Here is a 13,621-nt window from a genome sequence, read left to right on the forward strand (position 1 = left end):
AAGGTCTATAGTATAATAATATATTCTGTCTTAGGTTATTGACTTAGTAAATGATTTGCTACATCCCCTTGTCAGCCTGCTTTTCTAGTCACAGTAGACAGCAGTGAAAAGAGTCAGAGAGTGATATTAAACAAGGAAGACAGGTGGCTCAGGGAAACATGCACGACTGAGGGAACAGAATACAACTGTTGGCAGGCATTGCAAACCAGACCAGAATCAGAGGGCCTTGCTGCACTATAATAGTAATAGCCAGCACCTCAATGACCCAAACCTCAAGAAAAGGCCAAATCCTTCACAAACACATGAAAACAGACATTTAGAAAAAATTATGAAAGTTAATTAAAAAACAACAACAAGAGACATCAAAGTAGAATTGGGACCAGTTGGAAAGAAGATGTTCAGCAGGAGAGGAACAAAAGAAGGAAATGGATGGTGACTATGATGAAAATATGTACCTGGGCATGGTGCCACACACCTTTAATCCCAGCAGGGGTAGGAGGACTGCTGTGAGTTCAAGGCCAGGTTGGGACTACAGAGTGAGTTATAAGTGAGCCTGGACTAGAATGATACCCTACTTTGAAAACACTCACACACAAAGTATAAATTTTTTCTTTTCCTTTAAAAAGGGTCAATTTCCTCCACTAATTTAATTTTGGAGTTTCAGAACTAGGGGTATAGGTCAATGGTAAAGTGTTACATAAGGCCTTGGTTTTCAACCCTCTACATTTGCCTAAATAAAGATAGATTATGATTTTGAGGGTTAAATTCAGCACATGGCCAATTGATTTGGATATTTGCATTCTCCAATACTAGAACAATGAGGTGGTCTGCTGGAGAAATGTCTGCTGTTTACTGACACACTGCCAGCACCCAGCAACATATGAATAGCATAGGTACTCATAAAGTCTTGAATGAAGGAACACACCAATGTTCTCAGTAAGAGATATCTCCAAACCAGATGTGGTGGTGCATGCCTTTAATCTCAGCACTTAGGAGGCAGAGGTAAGGAGACTGTCATGAGTTTGGGGCCACCCTGAGACTACACAGTGAGTTTCAGGTCAGCCTGGACTAGAGCGAGACCCTACCTTGAAAGACAAAAAAAACCCCAAAAAAACAAAAAGAGAGAGAGAGAGATCTGAGATCTGAGCTGGCAGGGTCAATGATGATTCTGTTTGCTTGAAAATGCCTGAGGGAGGCTGGAGAGATGGCTTAGCACTTAAGGCATTTGCCTGCAAAGCCAAAAGACCTCGGTTCAACTCCCCAGGACCCGCATAAGCCAGATGCCAAGTGGGCATATGCGTCTGGAGTTTGTTTGCAGTGGCTGAAGGCCCTGATGCGCCCATTCTCTTTCTCCCTCTCTCTGCCTCTTTCTCTCTCTCTCAAATAAATACATAAAAATAAAGTTGTTTTTTTTTTTAAAAGAAAACATTTTATTTATTTATTTGAGAGGAAGAGAAAGAGGCAGATAGAGAGAGAAGAACCATGCCAGGGCTTCTAGTCACTACAAAGGAACTCCAGATGTATACACCACCACCTTGTGCGTCTGGATTTACATGGGTGCTAAGGAATCAAACCTGGGTCCTAAGGCTTTGCAGGCAAGTGCCTTAACCATGCTTTCTTTCTTAATCCACAGTATAATTTGTAACTGGAATCATTTTGGGGGTAATGTTAAATTGCTTAATGAGAATTGCTTTATGATCATGTCTACCCTGTACATACAGCCCAGTGCCAGGTATATAGCAGTAAGTTCTTTTTTGTTGTTGTTTTAAAAAAGAAAATGCCTGAGGTATCTTTAAAATTTTAGACTAACAAGCATTCTTTAATATGGACCAGCAGTTAAGGAAATACATCATCAGGCTGAAAATGGAAATGTCAACATAAAGGTGGGCATAGTGGTGCATGTCCATAATCCCAGCACTCAGGAGGCAGAGGTAGGAGGACTGCCATGAGTTTAAGGTCAGCCTGGGACTACATAGTGAATTCTGGGTCATCCTGGGCTACAGTGAAACCCTACCTTGTAACCCCCCCCCCAAAAAAAATGTCAACATAAGTATAATTTTCTAATTTGTAAACTGATGCCATAATTTACAGTTAATTTTAAATGTGACAAATATGTGTAAATGACATTTCTCTCTCTTTTTTGGGGGGGGGTTGTTTGAGGTAGGGTCTCACTCTAGCTCAGGATGACCTGGAATTCACTATGGTGTCTCAGGGTAGCCTCGAACTCACAGCGACCCTCCTACCACTGCCTCCTACGAGTGCTGGGATTAAAGGTTGCACCACCACATCTCTTATTTTCTTTCCCATGGTAGTGTCTCACTCTAGCCCAGGCTGTCCTAGAATTCTCTATGTAGTCTCAGGATGGCCTTGAACTCAGAGTGAGTGATCCTCCTACCTCTACCTCCTGAGCGCTGGGATTATAGGCATGTGCCGCCATGCCTGGCTAAATGTCATTTCTCTAGGGTGAGTTATATATGTTAATGATAGCCAATGTTTAAGCACTTTATATGTTATACAAAGTGTATATTTCAAGCAAGCACCTTTAACTGCTGAGCCATCTCTAAAAGACGCCCTGGTGGAAAGCCAGGAAGCAAGCAAGGAGGATACAGCATGGAAGGAGGAGGATAAGAATTGACTTGAGTGAAGCCGGACGTGGTGGCATACACCTTTAATCCTAGCACTTGGGAGGCAGAGGTAGGAGGATCACCGTGAGTTCAAGGCCATCCTGAGATGACATAGTGAATTCCAGGTCAGCCTGAGCTAGAGTGAGACCCTACCTTGGAACAAACAAACAAAAAACAAAAACCAAGAAACAAAGAATTGACTGAGTAAGCCACAAAGATATTGAGAGAAAGTGGGTGAAAAAAATGATTCTGGAAGAGCTAGGCATGGTAGCACACGTCTTTAATTGCAGCACTTGAGAGGCAGAGGTAGGAGGATTACTGTGAGTTTGAGGCTACTCTGAGACTACACAGTTAGCCTGGGCTAGAGTGAAACCCTACTGTGAAAAAACAAAAAAAAAAGTACCAAAGCCAGGCATGGTGGCTCATGCTGTGGTAGGGGGATCACCACGAGTTCAAGGATAGTCTGGACTATAGAATGAGTTGCAGGTCTGACTGAGCTATAATAAGACCCTACCTCAAAACAAACAAAAGTAGAGAAGGAATGAACCAGGTGTTGTTCACAAGGAGGCCAAAGAGCTTACTTGAGTAGGTGAAGACAAAATCTAAGACACAGGTTTCAGTAGGAAGTGAAAATTCTATTAGATTGGCAGCAAGGCCAACCTGAATCTCCTTCAGGCTATAGTCCAAGCAGTGTAGCTGGACATCTCATATTATTTAAGAATGAAAGCCAGGGACTCCAGACCAAGGGCAGTGATCACAGAAGAAGTGTTAGAATAATGCCCACAAAATAACAGTGGTACCTGTGCTTGACCTAGTATCAGCAAGAACAGAACAGAAATAGGATAGGGTAATGAAGCCTGCGGCAGAGGGAGGAAGCACAAGAAGAGGGTCAAGAAATGGAATTGCCGGCGACTAGCTACACATATAAGAGCTGCCTGAGTGGTGAGCCTAGAACTGAGATGCACCCTGCTGTCACACTAGCAAGGGGGTCACAAGGTGAGGAGCAACAGAGCTGTACTTCAAAGCAGGGAGACATGTAGATCCTTGGTGCCAAATGTGTCTTTGCCAGACATCACAATCTCTCTTGCTCCAACTCTGCCACCCATGTCCCCAAAAAGCTTTCACGTGGGAGTTTTCTCCCCATGGCTATCACCACTTACCTGGATGAGCATCTTGCGTAGGAAAGGCATAACGAAAGCTGGGTTCATGCTGCTGAGGCGGCCCACGGTGCAGATGGCCAGCTCTCGTATCTCAAAGACTTGGTCGTTCAGGGCCACAAACAGAGCCTGCAAATTCTCTGCCTGGGCCAAGTGGGCATCAAAGCGCTCATCCAGAGATGCCAAAACACAGTAGCGGATATCAGGGTCTGCAAGAGCAAATGTGTCATTGAGCACCTCTTCATCTCTCCAGCCCTTTCCTAGTTTCTACCTCTACTGCTGTCAGTCTAGTGGGAGGACTCTGATACCTTTCAACTACCCTTCTGCCATTTTTTCCTCTACTCATAGGACTAAAACAAAAATAATTAAAGACAGATTATCTTCTACCAACAGGAGTGAGGAGCCAAGGTCAATCAATGCATTGGCAGAAAAACACCTAAATCTGAGCTTACATCAGTAAGCTGGTGACCTCTGAGAGGCCGTGTTATGGATCTGGCTACTTCCAACTGTCCCAAGCTCCTAAATCCCCAGACTGCTTCAGTTGTAAGCTTTACCAGGATCTGTTATCCCAACCACGAGCAGTTTGCTGAGCACGTCTGCCACCACTTGCACCGCGGTCTGGCTGACCACGTGAGCATGCCCGCTGATGAGGTGGATGGAGGGAGTGAGCAGGCGGGAGCAGGTGCGCGCAGCTTCCATGCGGATCTCCTTGTGCTCGCTGTTCAGGAAGTGATCCGCACAGTGGCGGACAAACTGGGTCAGAGAGTGGCCTGCATACAGAGGAAAATAGAATAAATGCTGCTGCTTTGGACAGGTAGGTCTATTGTTGCTAGCTACAAGAACCTCAGGGGCTCAATCAATAAAGTGCTTGCAAGCATGAAGATCTGAGTTCATGTGAAAATGCCAGGCAGTGGCACGTGCCTATAATCCCAATATTGGGGAGGCAGAGATAGGAGGATCCCTGGGTCTACTGCACAGTAAGTTGAGCCTAATTGGTGAGCACCCGGCCAATGAGAGACCTTGTCTCAAAGAAGTTGCATGATGTTGCTGAGAAATGACATTTGAGGGATTTAAAAAAAATCTTATTTTTATTTATTTATTAGAGAGAGGCAGGTAGGTGTGTGTGCACACACATGTGCATACACAAGCACACACACACACACACACAAAAGGTAACTGCCTCAGAGCTAGGTATAGTGGTGCATACCTGTAATCCCAGCACTTTGGAGGTGGAGGCAGGAGGATAAGGAGTTCATCAATGTGGTCGATGTGGAGCACTGAAGGCCAGCCTAGGGTACACGAGATCCTGTATCAGAGGGAAAAAAAAAAAAAAGAAAGGGCTAGGTGTGGTGGTGCACACATTTAATTCCAGCACTTAGGAGGTAGAGGTAGGAGGATCACTGTGAGGTTAAGGCCAGCCTGAGACTACACACTGAATTCCAGGTCAGCCTGGACTACAGCAAGATCCTACATCAAAAAAAAAAAAAAAAAAAAAAAAGGAAAAAAATAATTCAGAGCTGCTCTTAAAGAATATGCAGAAACAGAATAAAGTGCTAAAGGAGGGGCCAGAAAAGTTTTACTCCCACCTCTAGCCTTTTACTTTCCTTTCAAAGAATACACTGCTTTATTTTGACCCTAACCATTCTGTTTCTAGGTGAAAAGAATTCTTGCTTGAGTTTACCATGTCTATTTTAGTCCTCAGATTTAAATATCCAAAATGAAGTCTGATGTAGGCTGAGCTTAAACATGCCTACTTTGTACTCATCAGAAGTACACCGTGGCTGTTACTCACTGCAAGAGCTGTGATGGGAAACCCACATATGACTGTATGTCTCCAGATAGCAGGATGTTTCTCTGTAACTTCAACCAGCTTACTTAAAGATCCTATTTCAAAACTATCCATTTTTCCCCTGGCTATCAATGTGGACTTACCTGCCGCTTAGAATTCCAAACCAAACTACACTCATGTATCTCATCCTGTCACAGGAATGGAAACACCCAGAAAACCCCTACTTCCGCATTTTAAAGTATTAAATACTCTCTCAGGTGCAGGAGGAGTGGGAAGGTGAGGAGCCAGTATCATCCTGCACTTTCCCACCTCACATGCATTATTTCCTTGGATCAATGCTTATTTTTCCTGAACACCATCTGCCCCCAGACTCAGTATGTGACAAAGAAACATGGAGTAAGAAAGAACAATATAGGGTGAGAATATAGGAAGGAGAAGCCACAACAGAATCAGCTCATGGATTCAGGTAAGATCTGGGAATTCTAGGTACCCTCCTCCCTTCTCGAGGGATCACTCTACTTTGGCAAGAGCCATTGCAATTTCTTACCTTCAAATTCAAAGCTGCCGAGGGTGCGGAGGGCAAGAGTGATGCTGCCCACATCGCTGGCCTCAGGGAGGGTGGTGAGGCCAGGGGAGGCCAGCTGGTGGGCCAGGCCCTTGGGCATGCCTGGGTGGCGGAGGGGTTTGTGCATAAGGACCAGAGACAGCATTTTCAGGAGCCCATCCTGGATGTCCTTTTTCAGCTGTGGGATCTGGCGGCTCAGGTCATAAAGCACGGCAGTGAGGGCAGGGCTAAGGAGAGAAAACCAGTCACTGGGGGCTGGCTGCGTGCACTGCTGTTGGGAAAAAAACAGCCCTTCTTGCCCAGAAAGGGGACCAGGTCCCATCATTGCTTAGTCTCTAAAATGCTGAACTTTCTTGGCCTACTTTCAGATTTTCAGAAGAATCCATAAATGTATGGTCTGCACTACAAGACAGCTTACATAATATAATTCAGCCACTGTAGGAGATGGGAGTTTCAGTTAGCCACCAGAAAGCAGACCAAGAGCATCATCCTTTTCTAATGGAGCAAAGAACTCAAGGAGAGGGTGTTTAGCCAATCCATTTAGTGAGTACCACCCCCAAACTTACTCTACTCACTCTTTTTTTCCAAGGTAGGTTTTCACTCTAGCCCAGGCTGACCTGGAATTCACTCTGTAGTCTCAGGCTGGCCTTGAACTCACAGCGATCCTCCTACCTCTGCCTCCCAAGTGCTGGCATTAAAGGCGTGCACCACCACACCCAGCTCTACTCACTCTTCAGATGAGAAAATGGAGGCTCAGAAAAGCATCAAAACAGCTAGTGCTGAAATGAGGATTCATAACTAACCCATGTGTTAAGTCTGGGCTACTCAGCATGTCAACAATCAACTATACTAAGCCAGGCCCGTCTTGAGGGAAAGCAGGCATAGTTGCTGCCACACACCTCAGGCCCACTGCCAGCATGGGCTCCAACAGCTCCTTGATGTCCTGCTGGATGCCTGGCCCCATTGCTCGCGCCAGCATGCTGATGCATGTGAACACGGTGGCATCCACCTGCATCGCTTTCTGCCTCCTGCAGAGACACAGAGCAGCTAAGTTAGATGTAAAGAAATTCCATAATGCCCCACCTCAAAATCACCTTGGGGCAAGGAAGGCAGACTATTTAGGGAGGACCATAATGTGTGAGTGTGTGAATTACCTACTGCACAATTCTAGGGGATCTATAGCTTCAATCACTGTAGAAATGTGTATTTATAATGACAATCCAGCAGATGGCAGTACTGTGTCTTAAGGAAGGAACCCTTTTTTCTGAATTCAGAAGCACCACACAGGTTAGAGTGGGGCTGATCAAGGTACCTATTTGGGAAGCAAACTGAGCAATATGTTCATCAGGAACTAAGTCATCCTATGGAAAGAAACTTCTCTCTTGGGGCTACAGAGATGGTCTAATGTTTAAGGCACTTGCCTGCAAAGCCAAAGGACCTGGGTTCAGTTCCCCAGTGCCTACGTAAGCCAGATGCACATGCATCTGAAGTTCGTTTGTAGTAGCTGGAGGCCTGGCACGCCCATTCTCTCTCACTCTATTCGCCTCCTTTTCTTTCTTTCTCTCAAATAAATACTATGTATAAAAAGAAACTCTTCTTTGACTGGAATGCTGGCCGTCAGGATAAGTAGGGCTTCTTTTTTTTTAAATTTTATTTTATGGAAGATAGATAGAAAATTACAACACCAGGGCCTCCAGCCACTGTAATCGAACTCCAGATGCCTGCACCACTCTGTGTGCATGTGCGACCTTGTACATCAGGCTTATGTGGGACCTGGGGAGTTGAACATTGGTCCTTAGGCTTTGCAGGCAAGCGCCCTAAGCACTAAGCCATCTCTCCAGCCCTAAGTAGGGCTGCTGCTACTTCTTTAAAAAAACAAAACAAAACAAACAAACAAAAAAAAACCCCACCTTTTTATTTATTTGAGAGAAAGAGGCAAATAGAGGGAGAGAGAGAATGGGCGTACCAGGGCCTCCAGCCGCTGCAAACGAATTCCAGATGTGTGTGCCCCCTTGTACATCTGGCTTAGGTGGGTCCTGGGGAATCAAACCAGGGTCCTGTGGCTTTGTAAGCAAATGCCTTAACCACTAAGCCATCCCTCCAGCCCCAGAAGCCATACCTCCAGCCTCCTAAGTAGGGCTTCTTAATCTGCCAGGGCTAATCAATAAATAGGGAAATACAAGATACAATTCTATGAACAGACTCCCTAGCTCTAGCCAAGACATTCTAACTACTCCGTCTGTCAGGGTTTCTTTTGTATGCTGTTCACTGGGTGGTTGAACCAGATGGAATAATATATTCAGCTTTAGAGATAAGGGAAAATATGACTGCTATATCCCTTCAGTTCCAGGGAAGGATTCCATTCTTTAGACCTTCCATCAACATAAGACCTTTGAAAAGAAAAGAGCAAAACTAGAGAATGTGCTGGCATCCAACAAGGTCTCAGGATATTCCACCTCCACAACTATTTGTAAACACCCACTTCACCTGGAAGAGAGCACTCATGTGAGGAAGGACTATTCTTTCTCTGCCATACCCTGCTGCGAAGGATGAGTGGTGTGGGCTTAAGCTCTGTGGAACTAGGATGAACCATGCTTGGTCTCCAACCAAATGGAGCCCAAAGTGAAGCCATAAGAGCTGCTTACTTGTGGGCAAAGTCCTTAGGGGGCAGGGCTGCTCGGATGATGTCTAGCACGCGAGGCAAGTAGACCTTAAACTCGGACCTCACAGCCACAGACAGCAGCCCCAGGGCCTGGAATGCTGCTGTCCGTTCTTTCTCCTTCTTGACACAGCTCAGCACATGGTTCATGGTGTCTTGAAGGTACTGGGTATCTGAGTGTAGAAAAGACAAAGTACACGGCTTGAGGTCAGAAATGGCCTAGTCATCAAAGGTCAGAGTTCCTACGCAAGAATAGTGAAGAAGGCCTTTGAAAAGATGCTAAGGATTTAAAGGATGTACAAAATTTATAGGACATCTATGCTTGATAATCATTTCTCAGATACATCTTTTGAGATATAAGAAATATACTGTTTCTCCTTTAAATTTTATTAATTTAATTTTTTGGTTTTTTGAGGTAGGGTCTCGCTCTAGCCCAGGCTGACCTGGAATTCACTATGTAGTCTCAGGCTGACCTCAAACTCAGTGATCCTCCTACCTCAGCCTCCCATGTGCTGGGATTAAAATCATGTGCCACAGTGCCTAGCTCCTTTAAAAAAAAAAGGCAAAAAGGGGAACTCCATAGGAGTATCACATAATTATCCCCATTAATGTTATTATGGGGGAAGATTATATATTCTTGTTTTTAAACTAAGAGCTTATCTAAACTATCTTTTATTAGAATGACACTTAAAATAATATTGTGGAGAGATAGCTGGACAGATAGCTCAGCAGTTAAAAAGGCTTGCTTAAAATAATATTGAGTACTGCTTACAGTTAGCAAGTCATTTGCATTCAGCACAGGTCTGGAAATCACTTGGCTATTTCCTGCAGAGTTTTACTACATCATATCTAATAGACTTAAGATTTAGTCTGCAGTGTGGAAAGCCGCACGTGCATGCGCATTAGTTTATATAAGACACTATGCAAGAGTCCTTGGGCACCTTCTGTGGAAACATTGTTTTTCTTCTGAATACTGGCATTTTCTGATTCTTATCTGGCTGGCTCCTTCTCTGTCACTGATTGTAGCCTCAGCTGGTGGCCCAGGAGCATATTTATGACAGCACAGAAGACAAGATCACACATCCATTGGGAAAGCAGTTAGTGATGAGAATTACCAGACCATACTTAGTAAAAACTCCCAAATGGTACTGCATTGACTCCAACAGGAAATGTCTTCCAGGTGAGGAAGGGTACAAATGTCCTCTGACCTCCACACATGCTCCATGGCACCACCTTTTACATTTGTGCGTGCGCGCGCGCGCGCGCACATACACACACACACACACACACACACTAAGAAATTAGGGATGAAGATTCTATTTGGGTCTTAGGGTAAATATCCTTATTTATGTATTTATTCATTCATTCATTTATTTATTTTTAAAAATTTATTTTTATTTATTTGAGAGAGAAGGGGGCACAAAGGGAGGGAGGGAGAGAGAGAATAAACATGCCAGGGCATCTATCCACTGCAAATGAACTCCAGACACATCTGCCACCTTGTGCATCTGGCTTATGTGGGACCTGGGGAAATGAACCTGGGTCCTTTGGCTTTGCAGGCCAGCACCTTAACTGCTAAGCCATCTCTCCAGCCCCTACTATTTATTTATTTAATTTTCTCGAGGTAGGGTCTCACTCTAGCCCAGACTGACCTGGAATTCACTATGAAGTCTCAAGGTGGCCTCAAACTCATGGCAATTCTTCTACCTCTGCCTCCCAAGTGCTGGGATTAAAGGCGTGTGCCACCATACTTAGCTCCCTATTATTTATTTTTAAACTTAGGTGTGTATGTTCCAATGTATTTTTTTTAAATTTACTTTAGGGTGAGTACTTTCAGTATTCCTAAAGCTTCAACCAGTGATTTTGAAAACAGAGCTTTAAACAAGTGTCATTTATGTAAGAAGGTGCCCAATTGTGGGGGACACCCAGACTGAATTTCACTGGCATAATTTAGTATATTCTTTTTTTATTTTTTTATTAACATTTTCCATGATTATAAAATATATCCCATGGTAATAGTATATTCTTAATAAAACAACAAACCTACATCAACAGGACACAGCCAGGCAGGGGTCTTGTGAGCCTTAGTAGCTGCTGCTAGGCAATCTTCTGAACATATGCCAGTAACTGTTTCTATAGCATGTAGCCTTTGATCAAATTTGGCCTAGTTATTAGTTTCTTTTGAATTATAGACCTTCAACCTAAGACCATTTAAAGCTCTACTGATCAGGGGCATGTCTGATCATTAGGAAAGAGCAGAGCTGCTAGGCAGGCAGAATGGAAAATTTAAAAATTATGGGCAATTTTCAGTCTATCATTTCTCTCTGGTTCAGCAATTTTATGTGACCAATTGTCTTTTTTGTTATCCAACACGTTCTACTTCTTAAACACAGTCAGTTTAACACCTTGCCATCTAGTGTCCTCTCCCAGTTGCATCTGGTATGGAAGGTGTGAGATGAATCTGTGCTGGAAGTAACAGCTGCTGAGGGTCAGGCTGGCTTTCACCTTATGCCTCCAGCTTTCTCTCCATTCTGAATGCTTCCTAAGCACAGGCAACATGGTGAAGTCCAAAGAGAAGTTCGAGATGAGGTTTCACTCTGAGTAGCAGTAGTACAATGGGATTCTCCTTATTTCCAGAATGGATCTGAAGTAGCTTGAGGAGGCAGTAATAATATGGGGCTGCCACTTACTGGGTTTACTCTGTAAGCACTACAGATGGATAGATGATAGCTAGACAGACAGACAGATAAATGGATGGATGGAAGGATGGATGAAGGTGCTTATATAGTCATAGGACATGAGGCAGAGTTGTTATTTGGAAGAGAAAAGGAGTTTCCAGTTTCCAGCTGGAGCAACTGGGAAAGAAAGGCTTCATGGGAAGCCTGAATCTGAGATGGGCCAGACTCCACAGCCAGAAATGCACACTAACCAATGGCGACAGTGCAGGGATATGGAAGCAGGTGGAACCTGCCTCTGAAGCACTCTTTCCTTCCTGAAGGTGGCGAGGGAGCTCAACGATCACTATATGGGTGCAAAGGCAAGTCATCAACCACCCCCCACCCCTGTCCCAGACAGGGTGCTGCTACACAATATGGACACCAAAATGCCCTTCCTTTAGTCTCGTTCTAAAGCCCAGGCTGGCTATAAACCCACTATATGGCACAGGCTGACCTCAAACTTTCAAAGATCCTCCTATATCAGTTTCCCAAGTTCTGGGACTACAAGGCATGAGCTGTCCTGCAAGGGTATGAACTGTCCTGCTACCTATACATTTTGATTGGCTTGGTTTTCACTTAAAAAAAATATTTTAATATTATTTATTTATTTAAGAGAGAAAGAAAGAGGAGGAAAGAGGCAGACAGAAGGGGGGAGAGAGAGAGAGAGAGGGAGAGAGGGAGGGAGGGAGGGAAAGAGAGAGAGAATGGGTACATCAGGGCCTCTAGGCACTGCATACAAACTCCAGATGCATGCGCCACCTTAAGCATCTGGATTACGTGGGTACTGAGGAATTGAACCCGGGTCCTTATACTTTGCAGGCAAGTGCCTTAACTGCTAAGCCATGTCTCCAGCCCTGATTTTCTTTTCTTTTCTCCTATTTATTTATTTATTTTGAATTAGGATCTTCTGTCTAGGTTGACCTCAAACTGTGTGGCCAAGGCTAAGCTTCTGATTCTCCTGCTTCTACCTCCAAGTGCTGGGTTATAGACATGTGCCAGCACAACATGCCCAGCGCTTGCCTATACATTTTGATTGTTACTAGGTCTCTTAGTAGAAAAACAAGAAAACCAGACAGAAGGCACAAACAGCCTTTGAGCTGGAGAATTGCTTAGTGGTTAAGGTGCTTGCCTGCAAAGCCAAAGGAACTAGGTTCAATTCCCCAGGACCCATGTAAGCCAGATTGCACAAGGTGGTACATGTGTCTGGAGTTTGTTTGCAGCAGCTGGAGGCCCTGGCATGCTCATTCTGTGTCTCAAATAAATAAATGATTAAAAAAACAACAGCAGTTATGTTACTGTTGTTTCCAATGAGAAGCAGACACAACTTTGTGGAATCACCCCTTCCTTGTCTGAGTGTCCTTAGGGGGGTACCAATGTCTTCTATGGACATCCTCACCTGTGAAGGCAGAAGGCCGAAATGCAGCCAAGCGAGGCAACAAATTAAGGATTGTCATTTGGATCAGCGAGTTCTTGCTATTCCTGCACTTCAGCACCCACTGGCACACCTGAGAGGAAGAACAACAGGTTGGCAGGGAAAGGGGTGTGGAGCTTGAGAGAACAGGGAGATACCTCTTGCATTTACCTGATCAAACTTCTCTTCCATCAAATCTCTGCAACATCGGCTCTCCACCAGAGTGGACTTAGCTGGGCTGGGCGAAGCCCCAAATCCCATGAGGCCTTGGTGAGAGCTGTACCCCAGCAGTCCCACCAAGGCATTTGACTGCTGGGGCTGTACAGCCTGGAAACTGGTGAAGGGGGTAATGTGACGAGGCTTTGTCCCAAAGCCCATGAGGTCTTTGCAGTATTTATCATGCACCAGCTGCTGCTGTGTGATTTCTTCCATTTCTTCTCTCAGACGCTATACACGGCAGGGAAGGAAAAAAATAGCCTTTACTTGTGAGTGGTTTTCACCCCCAGCCCTGTGGTGTCTACAGAGCAATGACCTTGGTCAACGCTGAGATGCAACTGTTCCCCAAGTGGGGAGCAGCCACTTCATCTTCAGAACTACCATTTCCCCAGAATTTTGGAGGGGAACTGGTCTTGTTCTGATGTAGACCAAAGAGCACCACCTACTGAGCAAGGAGGGAAGCACAGGGTTCACTGCCTGCCT

General features: G+C 44.7%; 1 protein-coding gene across 1 annotated transcript in view; it reads right to left on the reverse strand.

Moving 5' to 3' along the window:
• Positions 1–13,621, reverse strand: part of Mtor (mechanistic target of rapamycin kinase) — a 156,512-nt gene that overhangs the window by 133,073 nt on the left and 9,818 nt on the right. The window contains exons 7-13 of the mRNA XM_045151108.1: positions 13,094–13,369; positions 12,908–13,016; positions 8,781–8,967; positions 7,035–7,163; positions 6,118–6,362; positions 4,336–4,551; positions 3,785–3,990 (exon numbers count right to left, since the gene is read on the reverse strand). Of these exons, the coding sequence (XP_045007043.1) occupies positions 3,785–3,990; positions 4,336–4,551; positions 6,118–6,362; positions 7,035–7,163; positions 8,781–8,967; positions 12,908–13,016; positions 13,094–13,369 (1,368 nt within the window). The remainder of the gene's footprint in view (positions 1–3,784; positions 3,991–4,335; positions 4,552–6,117; positions 6,363–7,034; positions 7,164–8,780; positions 8,968–12,907; positions 13,017–13,093; positions 13,370–13,621) is intronic.

The sequence above is a fragment of the Jaculus jaculus genome, chromosome 5 (assembly GCF_020740685.1).
Source record: "Jaculus jaculus isolate mJacJac1 chromosome 5, mJacJac1.mat.Y.cur, whole genome shotgun sequence".
NCBI lineage: Eukaryota > Metazoa > Chordata > Mammalia > Rodentia > Dipodidae > Jaculus > Jaculus jaculus.